Here is a 24,925-nt window from a genome sequence, read left to right as displayed (position 1 = left end):
GTGCAGCCAGACCATGGCCAGCGCCAACTCTTCAGTCGAGATAGCGCCTGCGCCAGGTACTTGTGGGTGAAGAAACTTGGAGACCATGTGTCGAGTTCGCCTGTTCCACTGAGGTCTCCGCTTCCCGGGAAACCACACACCTGCCGCTCCTCGAGCCTTAGGCACCGTGGGGCGCGGCCAGGGAGAGAGGACACGCCCACGTTGGTGACTCAACAGTGGGCGAGTCCTAAACCCTGGAGAGAAGTGGTCCTCCAAGAAGGTGCGCCTGGGGGGCTGGTTGGAGGCGTGTCCAAGCGATGCTGACATCACAGGGCGGGGCGCTCTCCTTGTAAGGCAGTGAAGCTGGAGGCTGAGGCGCTCACTTGAGATCCTGAGTGGCACGGAGCCGCTTCTCCTATGGTGATCCCCTCCCTGCCAATCATGTTCCTGAGGAGCAGCGTCTCAAGCCTCCTCCGCGCGCAAGTGCATTGCGTTCTAACGAGAAATGTCCACTCTGTGGCTGTGATCGGAGCCCCTTTCTCTCAGGGACAGGTGAGAGTTGGGACCCGAGCTGACCCGTCAAGGAGCCCCGAGAGAGTGGCGTGGGACCGGGAGACGAGAATGAGGAGAAACGCCGCGAGGGGTGGGGTAGGGGAGCTCGCGGGTTCCCGTGGCTGGCACCGGAGCGCACTTGGTTGGAATTTTCCCTGACCCAGATTGAGATGAGGGACGGATGGAAGGCGAGGGGTGGAGGGCAGTGGGCATCCAGAGGACAATGAACATCGAGAGGGCAATGGGCATCGAGACGGCGGGCTTCTGCGGCCTTTTCGGGTCGACGGGGAGATCTGTATTCCCAGCTTGGGGTGGTGAAGAGGAGGAAAAGGGAGAGGAGAGGAAAGAAGAGGACTCCATAGAGGAGCTGGAGAGGGCAAAACCCGGTGTCGTTGGAAAACTGTCGGAGAGGTTAGAGATTGCGACCAGGGGAATAGGAAAACTTGCCGAAAGAGCGTTAACCAGGAAAGAAATTAGTGCTGGCCTCGCCAGTTGCGGGAGAACCCGACGTGCTTTGTTCTGTCGTCAATGAAAGAAACCTGCTGTTGGGGAGAGCTCGCTCACTGGCTCACTGTGGGAAAGCCCAGCCAACCACACACTCCTAGCCACCGGATCATAGCCTCACTCGGTCCCATCCCAGCCTGGGACTCTTCTGGTCCGGCTCTCAATGAGAGACACTCAAGGTTGATTTGCTTTCAATAATGGAATTTCCCCTCTTCTCTATTAAGCACTTAATGAAATGTCAGACCTCTACGGTGTAAGTTTTGATGCTGTGGCAGGTTTACAGAGGAATCTGTTAGGAACTCAAGTGTAGCATCACTGTGTCAAAGTGTTTCTGTCCCTTTTATCTGTGGAATTTTTATGATTCACAGAAAAAGGAAGGAGTGGAATATGGTCCAGCTGCCGTTAGAGAAGCTGGATTGCTGAAGAGGCTCTCCAAATTGGGTAAGTGCTTGGGTTTCCAGTGTTGAGGAATGGAAACAGACCTGTTTAGAACTGTATCTCTTATATCCTGGCCCTGTGGTATCAGCTGTATGTGGTTTGCACCATCTGGGGGTATCCTTTGGATTCCTTCTGGAGATAAACATCCGTGAGTCTTGAGGAAAAGTCTTGTAAATGGTATACAGTGAGTGAGACAGAACAAAGTAGAGCCCAGAACAGCCACCAGCGAATGGCACCGAGGATGCTGTCTTGCTCCAGCTTTAACACGGTAGCTTCCCTAACTCAGTCTTGAGAAGCTTCTGAGTCATCAATCTCGCCTGCTGCCTTCTCCAAACCATTTCCTCTCTGGGGTTACCAGGCTTGTGTTATTGTAATCAGTACATAGATGGATTTTTTCAAAACTACTTATGAAATCACTTGGGTGACTTGTTAAAAGCAGTTCCTAAACTCGTCCATGGAAGAATTCTCTGGTCTGAGGTAGGGGCTAGATAGATAGGTCTGTGCATTTTTAAAGGCCTCCTTGTAGTCGGATTTGCAAGTTTCTGTCTCATAGTTAAGGTAGTATTTAGGGTTTTAGGACTAGAAGTAAATCTAACCCAAAGATAAACGCCATGTCTACAATGATGGAGAACTATTAGCACCAAGGTACCAAATTTCAATACCTGTATGGTATCTAACCCAAACATTTCTAGCTTGTCCTCCATTGTCATTAGGACCATTCACATGTCTTTTCTGGTGCTGTGAACACAGAATTCACGGTCAGTAGAGAGCTTTGGCCATAGGAATGCAGAATCATGGTGAGCGACAGAATCTTTGTCCACTTTTACTCTGAAACAGTTGCTGATTGTGAGGCCATGCCCAGGGCCACTCATCTTCCCAAATCAGGAATAATGAGATCACCTGATGTATCCCTTTTATGTGGGACCATGATAGAGAACCGAAGACAGATGAAAGTAAGGACCACCAAAGTCAAGTTAGCGAACCAGCGAATTTATTAGGATGACTTACAGAAGGAGGATGGGTAAGGGGTTACTTACAGGAACATGAGGTCTCAAGGGCAGCTGCATTATTGACAGCCCACCCTAGTTTGAGTGTATATCAAAATAACTGTAGTCTCTTGAGCACTTGCAAGTTAGCATGGGTCAAATTTTAGGCCTTTGGCAAGGTTGAGATTTGCGATGTCTTTGAATGGACTTGAGTAACTAGATTATGGGTGATTGGATGAAACAGAAAATAAGAAAAAATAGCAAGAAAAGTAGATTTTTGTTGTTGTTGTTAGAGACATGGTCTCTCTGTATATCCCTGGCTGTCCTAGAACTTGCTAAATAGACCAGGCTGGCATTGAACTTGAAGAGACACACCTGCCGCTCCCTCCAGAGTGCTGGGATTAGAAGTGTGTGCCACCGCACCTGGCAGAAAAGCACATTTGAGTATAAAATAAACTCGGTTTGGAACATGATGTGTTTTCCAAAGGAGGCACGAGCACAAAGGTGAAGAAGCAAGTGTGGCTTTCTAGAAGGAAGGGTCATAGATGGGGCAGAACTGCAAGAACGGAGGAGGGGTCCAGAGATGTGTCAGAAATGAACAGCGCTTGCTTTGGTAGAGGTTTGGTTACCAGCACCCACATGGCTGCTCACAGCTGTCTGTAATCGCAGGGGATCTGACGCCTTCTGATCTCCATGGGCACCAGGCATGCACAAGGGGCACTTACATATGAGAGACTGGGAGTCAGACTCCGTGGTAGGCATGGGGAATTTCCAAGACTTCTTTCTCACCCTCCTGCCTTGAGACAAAAGCCTAGCAGCTTAAAACAAAAGCCTTGTAGGCTTTTTTTTTTCTCCCACCAGCAGGTCTCCTGCTGCCTGACTGGCTCAACAAGTTCAAAGCCAGGTCCAGGACATGTTATATGACAGTTGTGTTGCCAATCAGCCATCCTCTTTCTATAAACCAACCAGTTCTTCAGAGACTTAAAACCCCTAGCCCTCAAGAAGAGACTGGATTTTCCCATCTTTGTAGAGGGTCTTTGTCTTTGTGTGTCTGTTATGTGTGTCTCTTTCCTCACTCCCAATAAACGCCTTTCTTCAACCGCTGATTCTGTGTCCTCCTGTTTGCTGTGTTTGAGATTGTTCTGCTGTGCCCTGTTGAACCAGATTTCCCCTGCCTCTTAATTCTTTATCTGGCAGAAAACGATCTAAATCAAGACCCCTGGGCTGTATCACATACATACACACACAGGTGAAAACGCACACATGAGATGTGATTGGTCATCTGGGTCTGCCGCAATGAACAAATGTCGGAGATACTTATTTGTGCGTTTTCAGATATGAGGGTCTCTCAGAAGGGGACCTAGGAAGGACCAATCAAGGGAGAGAGTGAAGTGTTGACCTAAAGAGAATGTTTTGGGAGCAAAGCAAGCAGAAGTGTGACAGGTAGTCCAGCAAAACAAAGGATCCCCGGGGCATGAGCAGAAAAGTTTCAGTGGAGCGTTGGGAGGGAGGCCAACTGTCATACAGCTCACCTTGTACCTCCTGACAGTTCCTTAACCACTGAGAGCAAATACAGATGCCATTTCACCGGCATCTCTTCTCATACTTAGAAACTCTAATGTCTGAACAACTACCGCAGGGTCTCTATCAGCTGTTTTCGCGTTAGTAAAATGGATTTTTCGTCTGTTATCAGAAAAAGTGGCAGGCAGATTCAAGAAGAAACAAGAAACGTCTTAGAAATGTGAACTCTGTGATGAGGGACCAGAAAATTCCCGGGCAGCTTCTTGAATTCTAGCACTGGTGGCCGCCTACTACTGTCTCTGTCTTTTATCCAGCAGCCTTACTGGCTCGTGGCCTCCTCACTCTCAAAGCTGAGTCACGTGACAGCAATTACTATTTATTGAGGCTTGTTGCTGGCTCTAAGCACGAACATTGCTTCTACTTGTCATGACAAAAGGGACCGATGTCCATGGTGATCAGAGTTTGAGTAGACTCTGGAGCAAATGGGAGGAAGTTCCTGGACCTTGACAGAGCAGTGCCTCTCTATCCCCAGGCTCTTCAGTTTGCACAATTCCACCTTTTTTCATTGCAGCTGGAACTGTGACCCGTTGACCTAGGTTCCTCTAAAACCTAGCATGCATAGCTAATTTTGATTTAAAATTCCAGAGGGACTGTGACAATATCTTCATTGGAACATTCTGTATTGTGGGTGTCATTAGTTTTTTTTTTTAATTTTTTTTTAAGTTGGTGTTTTGCTATATAACCTTGGGTGACCTGAAACTTCAGGGTGACCTCAAACTTGCAGTCATCTTTCTGCTTTTGCCTCCCTAGTCCTAGGGTGGTAGGTCTGTGTCACCGTACCTGGCTTTAGATTTCAATTCTTAATGATTCTCTTTAACGATTTCTGGGGCCATCTCGGATACGTAAGTTGTTTTTCTGCTTAGGTTGGTTTCTGTTTGCAGCTTAAACACCTTAACCAGCACACTAGTTCATAAGTACCAGTGAGAACAGATTGCTGCAAAACCGTTGATTGCAAATTTTTGAGCTTCTGCCCCCACTGACTTACACAATCTTTTCGTGAGTTAATCCAGTGTGCTAGTTGGTTTCTGTGGCCTTTAATCTTGGGCCTTTAATCTTAATTCTTTTGTATTTCAGCAACTTCCTGTACTGGTAGGCGCTTTGATTTCTGAACTGTTACATTCCTTAACATGACTCCTGGAAACAGCAGTCTAAAGTCTTGACTTGCTTACAGATATCAAGTTCTCAATAATAATCCACCTATCGTGACTTGAATATTTTTCATTCTGTTTTTAGTGCGATGGTTATAGGACTATGTAGCCATCAAGACACATTGAACTGAATATGTGAATTAATATAAAGTATGCCTAAGTATGCCTTAAATCTGTTTTGAAAAGTTTCCCACATCAGTCTCTTTTTACTCTGCCCCTTCTTTCTTCCCTCCACATCCCTGTTCTCTTTCTTCAGTAGCTCTCATTGTATATCCCAGGCCGGCCTCAAGCTCACAATCCTCCTGCCTTAGCCTCCTGAGTCAGGATTTACAGGCAGGTGGCACTGTGTCCAGCTTAGGTTTATTTTCCTTAACAGTAGCTTTTGGGCGCTGAAACTATAAAGAGCTGGGGATGGGGCAGCAGGTCTTTAATTCAGAGGCAGAGGCGGGTGGATCTCTGAGTCTGAGGCCACTCTGGTCTAGGTCGTGAGCTAAAGGGCTAGCCAGCCAGAGTCTGTCTCCAAACAAAACCAAACATATGATGAGCATATTAGTTTACTGATATGTGTGTGCAGAGTTGCAATATCTTGTGTTTGCATATTTGCATTAGAACGCTGCTAATGCTAAGTTCTAGACCTACCCCTAGTGAGATAGATAACAAATTCCTGTTAACAATGTTCTGATGAGGTGCAGCTGGACATGTATGTCGGCAGCCATGAGTACTTAACAGAGGGAGCAGAAGCCAGGGATGGGATAGCAAAGGCTGGAGATGGGAGAGCTCTGCACGTTAGAGAGGAGGCTTGACTGAAAAGGCGCTAAGTGAGGAGACCCGGGCAGAAGGAAAGGGGTCTGAACAAATTTGGAAGAACAATGTTTCAGGCAGAGAAATCAGTACCAGCAAAGACCCTGAGGCAGATCTAGAATATTAATGGAACAGAACCCATTCCCGAGCCCTCACCAAGATTGCTGTGTTCAAAGGGGTGGACCTTCTTCTGCCTCAGGTTTTTAGCATCTCAAAGGCAGTTCCCAGGAAACTGTCGTTATATGATGATTCCAGTAGTTTCTTAGAATGCTCTGTTTATAAGGCTTTTCTCCCCTTGGCTGACATAAGCAGGAAAAAGAATAATCTTCTATAAATGGTGTCAGGACAACTGATACCCACATACCAAAAATAAATAACTTTTTAAAAAGAACTCTTACTCCATAACATTTATCAAAATTCCTTGTTAGCTCATGCTGGAGAGATGGCTCCATGGTTAAGAGTGCTGGCTGTTCTTACAGTACCCATGTGCATCTCCATATTATAGTTCCAGTTCCAGGGAATGAAACACATTCTTCTGACATCCAAGGATACCAGGCATGCGCATAGTTTACATGCATACATACTTGCTGGCACTTACACATGTACATAAAATAAAAAGTCTTTAAAGATTTTTTAAAAAAACTTGGCAACTACCAAAGTTCTAAATTTAATGTGAAGTTGTAAAACTGTAGGAGAAACCACAAGTGTGAATTTTTGTGAATTTGGGTCATGGCTATCTTAGCCAATAACCAAAATCACATGTAGCTCTGTTAGACATCATCATAATCAAAACTGTGAGGCTTGGTGATATTATGCTCTGAAAGAAGGCAGCTAGAAAAGGCCACTTATTGGCGCCTTAAGTCTGAAATATCTAGAGAGGGCAAACAGCTTAGGCTCCCGGGGGTTGAGGAAATAAGAAATGACTGAGAACAGGTTTAGGTTCTGGGGAAGAAGGGAACTGAAGCTGTCCTAGAATTAGAAAGTATTGCTATTTTTACAACCTGGTGAATATATTAAAAACCACTGAGTTGTAAATTCTAAGAATGAATTTCGTGGAATATAAATTATATCTCTAACACACTATCCAGACTGCTGCGGCTGGAAAAGAGGTATGGGACTTGGACCTGCATGTTTTCGTATGTGCTGTTTGCTTCACAAAAACTGTAAGATATTATATTTTGCATAGATTTTACAAATCATGTCTGTTGACTGATCTAGATCATAGGTTATCAATATAATTTCTAGTCTTGGGGGGGAAAAGAAAAAGTTCTATGTTTAAAAAAGATGTCTTGGGGGCTGGAGAGATGGCTCAGAGGTTAAGAGCACTGACTGCTCTTCCAGAGGTCCTGAGTTCAATTCCCAGCAACCACATGGTGGTTCACAACCATCTATGATAAAATCTGGTGCTCTCTTCTGGTGTGCAGACATACATGCAGGCAGAATGCTGTATACATAATAAATAAGTCTTTTTAAAAAAAGAATTTCGTTAAAAAATATAAATAAATAAAAAATAAAAAAGATGTCTTTGGAATGCTGTTTGAATAACACTGGAATATCTTTGGGACAAAAATTGGTTGTTCGGTAGCATCTGTAGCAAATAGCGAATATCAGAATTTGCTCTCCCGGGAGGGAGTGGAGCAGCGCGTAGTCACTCTTCTACATAAAAAGACAAACTGCCTTCGCAGGGAGAAGGAAATAAAAGCAGAGCAGCTGTCAAAAAGCGATCAAGCTGTTGACGGGAGCGTCTTTAAGAAGAAAGTGTTGGATTCTGCTTTGTCACTAGCATCATTTGGTCTTCGGAAGATCAAATGCCAGAGAACTGGCTTTGCAGTTCCTTTGGTGGTGGTTTTAGTTCATTTTGTGTTGTTTTGTAGAAATGTATTGACTCTACGTATGGAGGCTGAGGGGTCCGCGATTAAGCGTCTCCATCTAATAAGGCCTGGGTTTACTGTCTCCTAACATGGCAGAACACATCACATGGCAAAAGAGAAGAATCGATGGATAGCCTCACTCATGTATTGATTTGGCATGAGGAAAACTAGGATCTACACAGACACACTTCCCATTAAGCCCACTATCCAGCACAGCTGCATTAGGATTCAGTTTTCAGCACAGGATTTTTGAAGGGACACATTCAAAACCAAAGCAAAAATCGAGCATGAAACCAAACTGCCACACTGCTTGGGATCTTCCTGGGCCACAGTGCCCTGGTGGGATGGGCCATCTGTCCTAGGGAAAGAGGAGCTGAGGCCTGGGTTGAGAAGTACCATCTTTTCAGGCTTCCCTACTCTGCCATACTCGTGAGATATTTTTGTTTTGTTTTGTTTTGTTTTTTGTTTTTGTTTTTCGAGACAGGGTTTCTCTGTAGCTTTGGAGCCTGTCCTGGAGCTAGCTCTTGTAGACCAGGCTGGCCTCAAACTCACAGAGATCCACCTGCCTCTGCCTCCCGAGTGCTGGGATTAAAGGCGTGTGCCACCACCGCCAGGCTGTTCATGTGTTTTATTTTATGTGTTTTGCCTGCATGTACATATGTATGTGTACCACATGAGTGCCTGGCACCCTCTGAGGTCAGAAGAGAGCATTGGATCCCCTGGAGCTAAACTTACAGACAGTGCTTGGAATCCAACTTGGGTCTTTAAGAGCAGCAAGTACTCTTAATTACTGAGCTGTTTTTCTAGCCCTTTAAAAAACATTTTTAATTGTGTTTGTGCACAGTGTGCATGTAAAAGTCGGAGGACAACTTATACAGTCTAGCAGGCACAGGGTACATACCCGTAAACCCAGTCAGTACCCGAGGACTGAGGGAGAAGCCAGTTTGGTTAGAAAATTTAAAAAAATAAATAAAACACTTGGTTTTCAACTCCAACTTTGGCTGAAGATCCTACGGTTTCTTGCTCACATTTTCCACAACAGCTCCTTATCTATAATCTTGAGCCCTTACCAACTCAGACGCAAACTCTTTTAAGTTCTCCTCGTCATCTCTCAAATTAGTTGTAATAACAAGAGCCAGTTTTTCCTCCGTTCTCATCAGAGTCTGCATGTGATCCCTGTATTGGGTAGCTAAGATTGCACAAGAGCCTGAGATAGCAGCAGATGAAAAACGTTAATTTCACTTTCAAGTAAACAATCTGGAGAGAGGCCTGGAACTGGTTTGGTGGCTGTCTTCAGACCTAGATTCTTAACTCCTATTGACAAGGCCGTGACTTGAGGGTCGTATACTCATTTCTGGAAGCAGGACAGATGCATGAACAGAGGAAAGCATGAGGGCAGGGGGAATGTTTCCCTTTCTAAGAAGTCGTGGCAGGGAGTCTCTTTCCACACACTTGTTGGCTGGCACTGGTTATGTGGGCACATCCGGTTCCCAGGGAAATCTTCTCCGTGGACAGAAGGCCAGGTTTTGGGCCTCAGCCGTGCCGTTAGGCTTTATACTAGGGCTTAAACTTCTTGCACTTGCCACTTTGTTTCACCTGAGAAATTTTAATGCAATTGTAGATACATAGCTATACAAATCAAACATTTTCTGATAATCATACTTTTTAAAAAAACCCCTTACCATGCAATTTTAACATTTATTAAAGACAATAGCAAACCATCCACTAATGTGTCTAGTTTTACATGCAGAATTGAATCTTGAACCTGGTGTGCTGGCTCCTGCCTATAAATAAGCCTAGTGCCGAAGAGGCAAAGGCAGGAAGATCATAACAGTTAGAGGGCATCAAGACACAGTGAGTTCCAGGCAAATCTGAGTACAAATGTAAGACTGCATTAAAAAATAACCTTAGAATATTTGATTTTTCAGGACATAGTTACTGTCCATGTTTTTCAAAATTGGTCAATATTTTTGTTCCATATTCATCAGCTTTGAGAATGCTGCTCACATAAATATGTAATACAAAGTGGAAGAATTATGTTTAGAGTTATTTCAGAGCCCCAAATCCACACTTGAATTCATGTAATGAATTTGAAAAAAAAATTAAAACAATTTTATGTCTGAATGTTTTGCTTGCATATATGGATGTGTATCCTGTATGTGCTTGGTGCCTGAGGAGGTCCAAAGAGGGCATCGGATCCTCTGGAACTGGAGGTACTAACAGTTGTGAGCCGCCCTGTGGGTGTTGGAAATCATGCCTATGTCCTTTGCAAGAGCAAGAAGTGCTTTGTGACCCATGAGCCATCTCTCTAGCCCCCGTAGAATATTTTAAATGAAACTCAAATCAGTAACTCAAACAGCAAGTGTATTTTTTTGCCTTTAAATTCTTTCATTTATTTATTGTGTGCCTATCTGTGTGAGGTGAGTCTTCTCGCCCAGGATGGTTTAACAAAATTGATGCAGACATATGATAAACAAGTTTTGAGAAGTCTTAGGTTACAACATCAGTTTCAAAGAAAACCTAAGAGGAAGGATGGAGAGAGAAACCATAAGGTGCCTCGCATAACCTGTAATCCCCAAGAATGTCCTGTCCTTCCTTGTTACTATGTTGATCTTGTTAACATTAAGCACAACCGGCAGAAAGGCTTGGAAACTCATTGTTCTTTGAGATTGTCACTCTTCTAGGAAGTCTGGTGACAGGGCTGGGACCCTTGCCCCAGTGTATCTGGTTATAGCTTCAGACCATGAATTTTAAGTCATTAAGTCCAAACAATTTTTCTTTTTAAGTGTAGGGTCTGACTATGTAGCCCCAGCTGTCCTGGAATTGTTACATAGACCAAGTTAGCCTCAAACTAAAACTGGAACTCACAGATCTGCCTGCCTCTGTCTTCTGAGTGCTGGGACTGAAAGCATCTACCACCATGCCTGGCTCAAATACATGTTTATTAGTTAAAATAGGAACCATTACAATCAACACATTTTTTTGCCACAGTGAAATAAGTTCATTCCTGCAGCGTTAAAAAAAAAAAATCCTGGGCCGGGCAGTGGTGGTGCACGCCTTTAATCCCAGCACTCGGGAGGCAGAGGCCGGAGGATCTTTGTGAGTTCGAGGCCAGCCTGGTCTACAAGAGCTAGTTCCAAAACAGGCACAAAAAAACAAACAAACAAACAAACAAACAAACAAAAAAAAAACTACAGAGAAACCCTGTCTCAAAAATAATAAAAAAAAATCTTGCTCTGGAATTTGACAGAGTCTTGGGAAGCACTTTTGACATCCTGCTGCCTGTGCTAAGGGATGTTTGAAGAAGCCATAGTCTAGTGGTAAGAGGTCAGGGGAACATGGCAGATGAGGCAGAACTTCATTGCCCAACTGGTTCAGCTTTTGAAGCATCGGCTTTGTGATGTGTAGGGAGGCGTTGTTGTGCAGAATCGAGCCCTTTCTGCTGACCAGTGTCTGCCATAGGCATGGCAGTTTGCGGTGTGGTCTCACAGGTTTGCAAGGGTCTTCTCCACACTGTTTTTAGTTCCTGCTGTCCTGAACCTGGGGAGACCTGTCCTTAGACACAAAAGGGCAAGCAAGATCCTAGCTAGGTATGACAGAGCCGCAAACCAGGTCCCTGAATCATGACAGAGGAAAGTCTGCTCTTCACCTGTATGGTACACACACATGGCTGTATTCAAGCTATATTTTGAGTAGTTAGCTGCAGCAACTTTGCCTATTCCAACTAATTCTATTTTAAAAATTATGTAATATGCATAAAAAGCCTGTAAGAACAGAGTTGTCAGGTTTGGGGAGTAACATGGGAGCCTTTACCATTAGATACGTATTCATTTTTACAAAGAATTTCTACTGCCTATAAGGGAAGAGGAAGCACACACAGCAAGACACACTGTACTTGCAGGAGGCCCTTGCTTGGCTCCCGCAGTCATTGCCTCTACTCTACCTGGCACTCACACTGTGAAAATTAAAGAGCCGAGGTGGGGAGGTCATCAGTGGAGTAGGTCACTTAGGCAGGGTTTTTAAGATAGAAGCCCCTTCAGGGTCTGCTTCTTCATTTTGTGGAAACGCAAGGCAGAGCTCATCGAGCTTTCATAGCCAGACTCGTGTTGACAGTGTAAATTATCAAAACTGTATGCAGCTGGGCATAATTAGATTGAGAAATCTCCTTCCGTATGTTCCGTCAAGAAGCCCTTGTGGGGGTGTGAGGCACCCAGGTAGCCAGTGAGAAACAGGAAGGCCATTTGGTAAGAAGGGATTCGTAAATAGAGTGGATGATATCTCTGTATAATACTTTATATGTATGGGTGTTTTGCCTGCATTTCTGGTGTCCACAGAGACCAGAAGAGGGCATCAGATCCTCTAGAACTGGAGTTATAGATAGTTGTGAGCTACCATGTGGGTACTGGGAATTGAACTGGGTCTTCTGGAAGGGTAGCCAGTCCAACCCCTCCAGGGTTGGTGATCTTAAGAGTCAACATTCAGTGTGTAAGTGAATCTGTTAACCTACCTCCAGCCATTGATTAGTGCCGGGGATCAAATCCAGACTCTCCTGCGTGCTAAGCAGTTGCTCCACCCCAGAGTTACTCCCTAGCCCCAGAGCTGTGCATTTAGTGACCAGAATCCTCTCCTGAAGGGCAGTCTGTCTTCCCTGAAGTACTGCGGTAAGATTGCCAGGGTCTTTTAGGACCTCGGGCAGCTCCCTTGTGTTTAGTGCATGTGAGCAGAATACTGTTTTCTGCCAGGCTTCTAGCACTTTACACCCTGGTAGCCTTGGTTGGACTTGAGTGTTCGTTACTTATCTTATCCACTGGAACTTTAATATCCTTGTTTTTCTTATTGGTCATACGAAGATTTCTATGAGTTAAAAGGTTTGGCAAGTAGTTCTGCAAGTTAATATTAACATTATTATAACCTTTTGTATTAGTCAGGGTTCTCTAGAGAAACAACTTATAGAATGACTATAGTGCACACACACACACTCATACACACATATATGTTCACTCATTTTATGTATATGTTTAGAAAGGGGATTTACTAGAATGGCTTACAGACTGTGGTCCAGCTAGTCCTACAAATGGCTCCCAATGGAAGGTCCAAGGATTGAGTAGTTATTCAGTTGATGAATCTGGAAGTTTCAGCTGGTCTTCAGTAGACACCAGAATTCCTAAGAAGTAGGCTCTAGGGGACTTAGTAGCAAGTGTGAGAGCAAGCACGCAGAGGAAGAGTGCCTTCTTCTTCCACGTCCTTTATATGGGCTGCTAGCAGAAGCTGTGGGCCACATTAAAGGAGGCTCTTCCCACCTTGATCCTACTTCAAATGACTTAATAAGAAAGAAATCCTGCATAGGTGTGCTGTTAGGATTTTAGTTAATTCCAGATGTAGAGAAGATGACAATCAAGAAGAGTCAGCACACCTTTTGTAGTGAACATTGTAGTATTACAGAACAGCAAGTGTGTCCTCATTTCTTATAACACATCAAGAACCTCATGCTTGATGATGTTTAAGGAAGTCACTGGGACAAACAAGGAGGTTGAAACACTCTAGATAAAATAGGAATCATCTGAGATCTGTCGAGCCGAGCCAGAGAGATGGCTCAGTTGCTAAGGGCACTTTACTATCCCAGAGAACTGGAGTTCAGTTCCCAGCATCCACATTGGCTCCACAGCCTCTTGTAACTCCAGCTCTAGGGGATTTTGCACCCTCCTCTGACCTCAGAGTGTCTATCTGTGTGCCGTATGTGTTCAGGTGCCTCCGAGCTAGGGCTAGAGGAGGCTGCGAGCCGCCCAGTGTGGGTACTGGGGACAGAACTCCTGTTTCTGAAAGATCAGCAGTGATCTTAGACACCTCACCAATCACACAATCATGAAAAATATTTTTGGTCTGTGAATTTTCAAACCTATTTTTTATTTATCTATTGTGTGTGTATGTGTGAGAGCACACTTGCTGTGGTACATGTGTAGAGGTCAGAGGACAATTTTTGGGACTTGGTTCTCTCCACCCACCAAGTGTGTTCAGAAACAGAGATCAGACTTGGAGGACAAGGTAATTTATATGTGTGTGTGCCCAAGTGTACATCTGTGCACCATATATGTGCAGGAGCCAGAAGGTGTCAGATCACCTTGAACTGGAGTTATAAGTGGTTATGAGTGCTGGGAACTAAACACAGTTCTCTGTAAGAACAGCCAGTGCTCTTAACTGGTGAGCCATTTCTCCAGCAGCCCCATACCCACAAGCCTTTTAAAACAACTGTTTTATTTGGTCATTTTTCTGTTGGTTCTTGAGCTTGTGGGTTATTTTTGTCAGTTTGACACAAGCTAGGGTCATCTAGGAAGTGGGAATGCCAATTAAGAATTGTCTCCATTAGATTGGCTTATAGGCAACTTTGAGAGTATTGTTTGTTTGAGACCTCTCTATGTAACCCTGGCTGGACTGGAACTCCCAATAAAATCTAGGTTGGCTTGGAATTCAGAGATCTCCCAGCCTCTGCATCCTGAATGTTGAGGAAAAAAAGGAATGTGCCACCATGCATTTTTTTTGTTGTTTTGTTTTTTTTGAGACAGGATTTCTCTGTGGCTTTGGAGCCTGTCCTTGAAACTAGCTCTTGTAGACCAGGCTGGCCTCGAACTCACAGAGATCCACTTGCCTCTGCCTCCCGAGTGCTGGGATTAAAGGTGTGCACGGCCACCGTCTGGCTAGGGCATTTTCTTGAATGATGATTGATGTGGAAGGGCCTGTGGTGGTGCCTCCTCTGGACAGGTGGTCCTGGGTTGTATATGAGTCACTGAGAGAAAGCTAGCAAGAAGCATCCCTCCTTGGTCTCTGCTTTAGTTCCTGTCTCCAGGTTCCAGCATTGAGTTCCTACTCTGATGTCCCTCAGTGATGGACTGTGACCTGAGATGTGTATGCCCAACAGACTCTTTCCTCCCCAAGTTGACTTCAGTCATTGTGTTCATCACAACAACAGACAAATTAGAACAATCTCAGTGTCTTCAGCCTGATGTCAGTGATCTACCTTTCCTTTAGTTGACCAGATCTCCTTTGGGGCCTTTCATAATTGTTTCTTAACAGTGAAAAAGGTTCATAAAATTTTTTTAGCCAAGTTATGTCTTGTGAAAGATTGAAATTTTCCATTTTGCTTCCAATATCCATTTTTGTTGATGATTAAGGTTAGCCTTAATGTCCCAGGTCATTGCTGACCTGATGATTTTCTGTTTCAAGTTAATGTTTCTCAGTTTTACATTCTTTCCAGGTCTTCCTTTAGAATGAGCTGGGTTCAAGAGGAAAGCTCTTAAACTACCCAGTTTCAATTCATGATGAATCCGCACTAGTCATAATCCAATTCTTTAACCAACCTCTGCAAATATTAAGATGAATGGCTTTTCCAGCAGTCCCGAGACAGAGGCAGGTGGATTTCTGTGAGTCAAGGCCAAAAGAAATACAGTAAGATCCTGTCTCAACAAAGCAAAACAAAAATAAAAATAGTAACAACAACAACAACAACAACAAAAAACCACTTTTCAGATGCCTTAGCTATAGATTTTGATTTTGATCTTGAGCAGGTCCCTTCTTTGATCTTCATCTATCTATTAGGCAGTATTTTAGTTGCCTCATTATTTTAAGTTTGAAATAAAAACTTATGTTAAGCAGTTAGAACAGGACTTGAGCCCCTACAAGTAGTGAATAAATGTTAGATATTTTTCTCTTTATGGCCTCTATTATTGTTATTATTATTATCATTATTATTTTGGGATAAGTCTTTTTTTGGTTTTTCGAGACAGGGTTTCTCTGTGGCTTTGGAGCCTGTCCTGGAACTAGCTATTGTAGACCAGGCTGGTCTCGAACTCACAGAGATTCACCTGCCTCTGCCTCCCAAGTGCTGGGATTAAAGGCGTACGCCACTACTGCCCGGCTTGGGATAAGTCTTGTAGCTTTGACTGGCCTTGGCCTTGTTTATGTGACCAAGGTGACAACTTCCGAGCCCCCTGCCATCACTTCCCAAGTACAGAGGAGTGTTACCATGTGCACAGGGTTTTGTACATGCTAGGCAATACTCTGCTACTGTTACATCCCCAGCTCCTGACATTTAGTACATATGTATGTATGTACATACGTATGTATACATGTATGTGTGCTCTGGTGCCTGAAGATGGCACTGGCTCTCCTGGAGCTGTAATTATAGGCAGTTGATGTAAGGGCTGCCTCAGGTCCTCTGGAAGAGCATAAAATGCTCTTAACTGCTGAGTCATCTCTCCAACCTCAGCTCCCAATCTCTTATTCTCGAAAAAAAAATAATTGAGAATTTGTTTTCTTGCAGCATTGAGGATGAAACCAGGGTCTTGAGAATTTCTACACATGTATTTGTGTCCTAAATTAACAGTACTTCATTTTCTTTATAGCCTGATGGGTTTTTAACTCCACTTTATAAATGGGTCTGGATTTCACTGTGCAATGTGCAGCCTCCGGGAAATGATGTTCATAAGGCCTCCTTCGTAGGCTTGAGCTAACCTTGCCAGTCAGGACAGTAGGAACGGTTCCTACTGTCAAAAATGAGGATGATCTATCACAACTTTGTCTCCAGTAGTGACTTGTAGCCCAGGTCAATAGAAGTTGGAATGGCACCAACAGTTCATTTTGTTGCTCTTCGTTTGTTTCAGGATGCCACCTAAAAGACTTCGGAGATTTGAATTTTACTAAAGTTCCCAAAGATGATCCATACAATAATCTGGTAGTGTACCCTCGCTCAGTGGGCCTTGCCAACCAGGAACTGGCTGAGGTGGTTAGTAGAGCTGTGTCAGGTGGCTACAGCTGTGTCACTGTAGGAGGAGACCACAGGTAAGCTGGGAGCAAGGATGCTTTGGGGCTCAGTGATTGGCTTATTCCAGCATCCTTACTTGGAGAAAAAGGCACAACAGATGAGACTATGCTCAACACAGCAAGTGTAGATGTGGACTAAGCAAGGTTCTTGAGAAACTGAACTGTTCTGGAGAACTCGTAGGATCCATCCATAGACTGAAGTGACATGTTTTCATAAGCATTTCTGCTGGTACATTTGCTCGTGATCCTTCCTTGGGATGCTAAAACATATTCTCTCTGATAGAGACCCAGTCAGTCCTTTCAGTCTTAGTGAATTGTTCTTTCAAAGTATGAGAAGTGCTCAGCTGAGATCTATTAGGACTAGTTAAACACAGGTAAAATGAAAAACTGAAAAGCACTAGAGAATTTCAGAGGTGGGAGAGTTGTAGGCTGTAGGAGTAGAGTGCAGTGCTAGCATTGACTCATTGGTACATTCAGTTAGGCAGTCCTCCAAAGATGTCATCAGGGAGGTACCACTTATCTCATTTATTGCTAGAAGCTCTGAGGGGCGGAGGTTAGATAACTTGTTCAAGGCCTAATGCCAGGAAGTATCAGAGCTGCCATCGAAATCCACTTTCCCTTTTTGATTGAGTCTAGCAATTTTCCCTGAGATGTTCGGAGAATTTTCTAGATTACTAACAGAAGTTAAACCTTTACTCTTCTGCAGAGGCAAGTAGCTTCCTCTTTAGGAATAAAATTCAGACTCAGGTTCTCTGGAGATGACTAGGCGTTCAGTGGAATCAACCAGAAGGCAGGTCTCTTGCCTCGTACCTCAGCCCCATCTCTGAATGCTTAATCTTGTTTTTTTTCTCTTCCCTTTGGGGTGTCTCACTGGAGACTTCTTCGTTGTGATAGCCACAGCCTTTAGTTTTTATTTTTGTCTATAGCTGTATTGCCAGTTTTTTATTTTTTAAACTATTTCCAGTTCAAAGCTAACACTTGCCAGGGTTTTAGAGTCTGCTAAATTCTAGCAGGAGGGAATAATGTATAGTTTGAATGGCTTTTGTTCAGTGGTGTACACAAGCACAAGTGGCTGTCTTGTAACTTTAATGCCTAACAGCCCCACTTTTCAGGTTTAAGCAGCTTTTACTTGTGTGTGTTGTGCTGGGATTCAAACTCAGGGCTTCACAAATGCTAAGGCAAATGCAGGGCCACTTAGCTACACCTGCAAGTCTGCTTCCTAATTTTCATCTTTAAAAAAAAGTTAATGTAAACTGGGGTGGGGGTGGTGGCGCATACCTTTAATCCCAGCACTTGGGAGGCAGAGGCAGGTGGATCTCTGAGTTTGAAATTAGCCTGGTCTACAGAGCGAGTTCCAGGACAGCCAAAGTTATACAGTGAAACCCTGCTTGAAAAACAAAACTGTTGGGTGGTGGTGGTGCACACTTTTAATCCCAGCACTCAGGGTGGCAGATCTCTGTGAGTTTGAGACCAGCCTGGGGTACAAGAGCTAGTTCCAGAACAGGCTCCAAAGCTACAGAGAAACCCTGTCTCAAACAAACAAACAAACAAAAAACCCAAAAGTTAATGTAAGTTGGATGTAGTGGCACATGCCTGTAGCCCCAGGTTCCTAGGAAGCTGAAGCGGGAGAACTGCCTGAGCTCCTTGGACACTAGCCTAGAAAATATACAAGACCCCACCTCAAACAGTAAAACCCCTTTAGTGTACCAGATGCTTTGGAAGTTAGAATGAAAGGAATTCCACAGCTTTTCTGCAAATTGTTACAGACAAGACCCCATTGCTTAACTAAATTGCATTCACTGGACAAATGTTCGTATTTGAGCTCCTTTTCTGGGTTAGGGGCGAATGGACAAATTAACATGGGTCTGGCATCATATTCTTTTTCCTAACCTTTAATTTTATGTGTATGGGTGTGCTGCCTGCCTGTCTATCTGTATGCCTGTGTGTCTGTAAGCCTGCGATCTGTACACCATGAGAGTACAGTGCTCTCAGAGGCCAGAAGAGGGTGTTGGATCCCCTGGGACTGGGCACTGACTCTAAAGTGTTACCTTTCCATGCTTGGAGTCACTTAAAAGTTAATCTTTGGGAAGTCCAACCGAGGGACTTTTGTCTCACTGGAAGCCAGCCTCAGGCCGGATGCTGCCTTTGCCCTGGGGACAGAGTGTAAGCACTGTTAGCTGAGGTTATCTGTTTCCAGGTCTACTGCCAAGCAGAGGCCTTGAAGATTATTTTATATTTGTTCTTTGCAGCCTGGCAATAGGTACCATTAGTGGCCACGCCCGGCACCACCCAGATCTCTGTGTCATCTGGGTTGATGCTCATGCTGACATTAATACACCCCTCACCACGATATCTGGAAATATCCACGGACAGCCACTTTCTTTTCTTGTCAGAGAACTACAAGACAAGGTAAGTGGGCCAAAAGGGGAAAGTGAGAGGCTTGCAGGGTTATCCTGGGGTTTTGGGAATCTAGTTGAGGTTTGGATGAAGGTGGGCTGAATGTGGCTAGCCCAACTCCTTCACTTGTTATTTAAGTTATTAAGGACCAGGCAGTCAGCTGGATGCTAGGGCCGCCAAGATAACGGTCTCTGTTCTCAGTGGGGGTTCAATAGGAAAAGCAGTTTGTAGAAGTAGGTGATAACTGTAGTACTGGACACTTCCATAGCCAGGAACTATATCAGAGGCTCCCACACTCTAAAACACACTGATTTAGAGGCTAAGTGACCCTGCTTGCCTTTGGGTTCAATTTTTCTGAGCTCTTTAAAAGACAGGACAGTCTATGCTAGGCAGACAAGACTCTATTCCTCCTGAGAAGCCAAGCTAAAGCAATGAAAGATGAAAGAACCAATCTGTAATGTGCAAAGGGGTGGGAAGGGCGGCCAGCATATTCCTGCTACCTAGGTAGTTAATGAGAAGCCAGCCTTAGGAGACTTTTTTTTTCTTCCCCGAGACAGGGTTTCTCTGTGTAACCCTGGCTGTCCTGGAATTCACTCTGTAGACCGGCTGGCCTCGAACTCAGATCCCCTGCCTCTGCCTCTCAAGTGCTGGGATTAAAGGCGTGCACCACCACCACCCAGCAGATTTTTTTTTTAAAAAACATTCTCAAGAAACCTTTATTTTGTAGCTGCCCTTCTGAAACATTTCCACTGAACAGTTTTCTCTCCTAGCTCAAGTGTGTTTTGTGGCATTTTAAACATGCAGTGGACAAGGAAGTGACGTATACTCTTAGAGTAAGAATTTCCTCTCTTCACAGGTACCACAACTGCCAGGATTTTCCTGGGTCAAACCTTGTCTCTCTTCCCCAAGTATTGTGTATATTGGCCTAAGAGATGTGGACCCTCCTGAACAGTAAGTCGATGTAGAGGGTTAGTTAAGCTTTGGGCCTGTCCTGCCTACCAGTATGAAGGCAAGAGTTCTTAAATATACATTTTTTAAAACTAGAGTCTTCCCCTTTTATCTCACCAGTTTTATTTTAAAGAATTATGACATCCAGTATTTTTCCATGAGAGACATTGATCAAATTGGTATCCAGAAGGTCATGGAACAGACATTTGATCTGCTGATTGGCAAGTAAGTAATGGCGGAGCATGTCTACTTCTAGGTCCCAGGAGGACACGGGGCAAACTCTGGGAGAGCAGCATGCTTAAGTCTGTATCTTGAACACAGCAACTTCTTAAATAAAAGCAAAACACAAGACATGTATTTTCAAATACTTTAGAAAGGCATACTATCAAACAAATCATATTCTCCAGGATTTGGGAGGGTTTCATTTAATTCACTGACCAATCCTGCTTCTCATGGATTTTGTTCGTTACCAATTTTGCAAGCATCTTACGATGAGAAGCATTTATTCAGTATTCCATAGTCTCAGCTCCTCCTAGTCTTCATCTGCTTCATCTGAGTTCTGTATTAAGCATAAAACTGCAGGCTAGTTAGGGGTAGTCAGTCTAAGCTGCTAAGAAATCAGTCATTTGCTATGAGGATGTTGCATGTTTCAGTCACGGGATATCTGTACTCATCAGAACTGGAGGGTAAATTTGAAAGCATTAAACTGGATTATATTCAGCTGCGACAACTATAACCTAGATGAAGCTAACTTAATTAGTACATTGTGGAAGTAAAGAATTCCTTATATTGAATTAACTGATGTGAGAGGTTCTACTGCCCTAGGTAACCCAGAAATACACACTGGAGTTTTTCTGAGGCATGCAAGCAACATAAACAGCACTATCCTAAAGTACAATGTAAGAAGTCAATATGCCAATCTGAGTAATTTCCAGGAATAGAAAATCTAGAAATATGCTGGGCTAGTAAAGCCCCAGGACTAGAACAAAATCAAGCTGTAGCCACAGAATGAAGACGACAAGCATAACCAGTTATATATCCTCTCGTCCTTTTCCTTTCCAGAAGACAGAAGCCAATCCACCTGAGTTTTGATATTGATGCATTCGACCCTAAACTGGCTCCAGCCACAGGAACCCCTGTTGTAGGGGGATTAACCTATAGAGAAGGAGTGTATATTACTGAAGAAATACATAAAACAGGTATGTAGTAGTCAAGCCTGCAGTCTGCTAACTACACATATAGAACATGCCAAAATCTTTCCACAGGGGCGCTTTTCTGTGTCTCTGCATTTGTTTTTGGTTAGACTTTTATAGTCCAATATCATATGACCAGGTTAATAGAGTATATAGATAAGAGGCCTCTTTAAATCTGGACTGTACCAAAATATATTAATTCTGAACAGGAAATTATGTCACTCACCACGCAGTAGATTTAATATATGAACAGAATGCCAAGCATGCATTCCCAGTGTCTAAACTGTCTAAAGACAGAGTAAGATAAACAAGGCCAAGCAGCCCATTTTCTCTCATTGTCAGAGGCTGTTGGTTCACTAGGAGCTGTGATTTGGAGTTAAGCTTATCACAGCCAGCTTTTGGAGACTGGTCTCATGCAGTCAATGATGATTAAACTCATGTAGCTGAGGGGGTTGACTCTGAATTACATATCCTGCCTTCATCTCCCAGGTGTTGAGATTACAGGCATGTGCCAGCCACCATGTCTAGCTTTTAAGGTCTCTAGAAACAATTTTTTTTTTTAAAAAAAATCTGGTCACCCTCCATTGTCATTTCTCAGTTGCCATCCATCTTGTTTCCTGGATCTCTTACTATATGGAATTCACTGACTAGGCAAGCTGGCTAGCCAATGAGCTCCAAGATCCACTTGTCTCAGCCTCCCTAACTGGAATTACAGTCACAAAGCATTATGCCTGTGCCTGGCTTTTTAAACACAGGCTCTGAGGATTCTGCTCAGGTCCTCATGCTTTGGACAAGCACTCTGACTTGAGTTAGCTCCCCAGTCTCAGTCTTGAAGTCAGTGTATGTCAATATCTTTTTTCGCTTTAATCTAAGGTAAGCCTTCTCCTGGAGCTTGTTGGTAAGTTTAATAAGAAGGACACCCTTAGAAGAATGACTGACAAAGGATTAATGTGAATTTTAGATTATCAAGAGTAACTACCACATGACTCAATTTCACTAATCATTTCATGAAACTGGGAGACAAAAGTAAACAGAACCCCAAGACTCAAAGACCAAGGCCTATAAGGAATCTTTAAAAAAAAAAAAAAAGTGTAGCCCAGGCTAGCCTTGAACTCATGATCCTCCTGCCTCTTCCTCCTTCAGCAAATCCTACTTGCGTGCGCCACCACAACTGGTGAGGAATCCTTTTTTGTCTTTAAGCAGGGTCCCACTATGTAGACCAGGCTGGCCTTTAACTCAAGATCTGCCTGCCTCTTCCTCTCAAGTACTGGGATTAAAGGTGCAGACCTCATAACTGATGAGAAACCCTTTAGAAATGACTTACCTTGTGTGTACTTGTGGACACACATGGAAGGCAGAAGCCTTGTACTCGACTCTCTTCCACCAAGTCAGGTGTGAGGCTTAGTGGCAGAAGCCTTTACCCTCTGATCCATCTCTTCAGTCTTATCTAGAACAGAAATGGGGATTGGGTCCTAGAGTCTACTAGAACCTTAGGTGAGATAGGACAATAGGAAGACAGACTTATTAGATCCAGAAACATAAATATTGCCAATGATTTTTTTAGTTAACAGAGAACTTGGAAGTTCAGTACTTCCAGGGGAGTTAACAATCTTACCAAGCAGTTGTGGCAGTGGTGTGTCTTGTGTTTCCCTTCTGTTTTGTTGACCGGATATTGTCAAAGACAATTTACTTAAACTAATCCACAGGATGGCAGTAGTCTGGAAACATTCCATCTACATTGTTTTGATGGTACACACCCTTTTGAGGATATTTTAGGATATGCTAGAGGTGCTGGTTCAACCAGTGGGAATATGAAACTAATCACTAGGGACACAAGTACCTGTGCAGGAAATGCTGACAGTGCAAAGTTAACATACTTGTAGTTTTGTAAAATACACTCAATTCTGCATTATTAAGAATGTAAGAGCCACTGTACAGTGTGTTGTGTACCATAATAAACTATTAGGTATTAGAATATGCTTTGACTTTATAGCCACCCTAAATATTCTTACATACTTGTGTTACTGAATTCTAGTTTGTTCAGATCACTCTTTAAGAGGTAGATGAATCCAGAGCAAAATCTAAACTAGGAGGTGCATCTCTGAGTTTGAGGCCAGTCTGGCCTACAGAGTGGGTTCTAACATGGCCAGGGCCATACAGAGAAACCTTGTTTTGGGGAAAATCTGAAGACAAGTAAACCAGATAAGGGGGGGTGGGGGGGGTGGAAGGTAGATATGGACAGGTTCTTTTTTCAGTCCTAATATAATTATTATTTTAACTTAAATAACTTGTGGTCAAGTGGACAAGGTGCAAAGGACTTTAGGTTTTCTTATGTGTAAGAGTGTTCTGCCTACATAATGGATGTACACACACAATTGGTGCCATGGAGATCAGGTGTTGGATCTTTTGGAATTAAGAGCTATAGACACTATTGGGTGTGGAATTGAATCAGAGTCCTCTACCAGAGGAGCAATGGCTCTTAACTGCTGAGCCATCTTGTCAGGTCCTCATGGGTTTTTGAGTCAGGGTTTCTCTGTGTATCCCTGACTGCCCTGGAACTCACTCTATAGACCAGGCTGGCCTTGAACTCAGATTTGCCTCCCTCTGCCTCCCAAGTACTGCGATAAAGGTGTGTGCCACCACCACCTAGCTGGTGTTTTGTTAATTTTTGGCTTTCATGTTTGTGGGGAATGTGAGCCCATGTCAAGTGGACAACTTGTTGGATTGGCTCTTACACCATGTGGGACCCAAGGATTGAATTCAGGCGGTCAGGCTTGGCAAAGGCACCTTTACCTACTGAGCCATCTTGCCAACTACAGAAGGCTGACAGTAGGCAATTTATGTTGGAAAAAGACTTTTTACCAGATGGAACAACCCTCGCAGAAAGCAGCAGCTAGGGAAGTTTCTAAGGTCGTCTTCCATCTTTATCGTTCCAGGGTTGCTGTCAGCTCTGGATCTCGTTGAAGTCAATCCTCATTTGGCTACTTCAGAGCAAGAGGCCAAGGCTACTGCCAGCCTAGCAGTAGATGTGATTGCTTCAAGTTTTGGCCAGACAAGAGAAGGAGGACATATTGTCTATGACCACCTTCCCACTCCTAGTTCACCAGATGAATCAGAAAATGAAGAACGTGTGAGAATTTAGGAAATACTGCACACTGGCACTTCTCACAAGGGCATTTCAGAGCTGCAAGGCATTTAAGGGACAGATATTAAATGGCTGTCTGGATCAATATTGCCTTACTGAGGACATCTGTGCACTTGCAATTGTAAAATTTCCTTTCTCTGTTTGGTGACCAATACTACTGCTGTACGTGTATTTGTAGTTTTTTTGACGTTTACAAGATATTAATGTTATACATGTAAATTTGAAGGAGTCATAAACAGCATTTATTACCTTAGTATATCATCCTGGTCTTGTTGCTGTTCCTTCACATTTATGTGGTTTTCCATTGCCCTCCCTCCCATAGTCTGGCTACACAATGCATTCTTGAACTGTTAGCCCGCAGCAGCAATATATATGCTTAACACCATTCATTCAGAGTCAAGATTCTGGTCCACAATCCCTTCCCTCCAGGAAGTTCAATGGTGTCGAAAGAATTTGTAGTACACCAGACCGACCAGGATGGCTAGCTCCAGTAAGATGATGATGGACAGCAGCAGCTTGTTGGTTGTCACTCTACAAAGACAAGCAGAGTAAGTAGCCATGAGTCTGG

The 24,925-nt window shown here is 43.7% G+C and overlaps 2 protein-coding genes across 3 annotated transcripts in view; one reads left to right on the top strand and one right to left on the bottom strand.

The window, feature by feature from the left end:
* Positions 1-324: 324 nt before the first annotated feature.
* Arg2 (arginase 2) lies at positions 325-24,610 on the top strand. The gene is made up of 8 exons (XM_057782596.1): positions 325-531; positions 1,404-1,476; positions 16,515-16,692; positions 18,924-19,083; positions 19,928-20,022; positions 20,140-20,244; positions 21,082-21,218; positions 24,149-24,610. The coding sequence occupies exons 1-8, from the start codon at positions 397-399 to the stop codon at positions 24,352-24,354; spliced, it is 1,089 nt and encodes a 362-aa protein (XP_057638579.1). The 5' UTR covers positions 325-396; the 3' UTR covers positions 24,355-24,610.
* Positions 24,591-24,925, bottom strand: part of Vti1b (vesicle transport through interaction with t-SNAREs 1B) — a 14,575-nt gene continuing 14,240 nt past the window's right edge. For both annotated transcript variants that reach the window (XM_057782597.1, XM_057782598.1), the window contains one exon: positions 24,591-24,888. In XM_057782597.1, coding sequence (XP_057638580.1) covers positions 24,792-24,888 — 97 coding nt within the window. In that variant the 3' untranslated portion in view covers positions 24,591-24,791. The remainder of the gene's footprint in view (positions 24,889-24,925) is intronic.

Source organism: Chionomys nivalis, chromosome 10 (genome assembly GCF_950005125.1).
Source record: "Chionomys nivalis chromosome 10, mChiNiv1.1, whole genome shotgun sequence".
Classification (NCBI taxonomy): domain Eukaryota; kingdom Metazoa; phylum Chordata; class Mammalia; order Rodentia; family Cricetidae; genus Chionomys; species Chionomys nivalis.
The sequence above is the reverse complement of the archived record's forward strand: the minus strand, read 5'-3'. Positions and strand labels throughout refer to the sequence as shown.

Excerpts from the sequence above, each read along its gene's own strand:
- Arg2 (XM_057782596.1), top strand. The coding sequence starts at position 397 with ATGGTGATCCCCTCCCTGCCAATCATGTTCCTGAGGAGCAGCGTCTCA. Across the intron at positions 1,477-16,514 it reads GAAGAGGCTCTCCAAATTGG|GATGCCACCTAAAAGACTTC; the intron begins GTAAGTGCTTGG and ends CGTTTGTTTCAG. Across the intron at positions 19,084-19,927 it reads TCAGAGAACTACAAGACAAG|GTACCACAACTGCCAGGATT; the intron begins GTAAGTGGGCCA and ends CTCTCTTCACAG.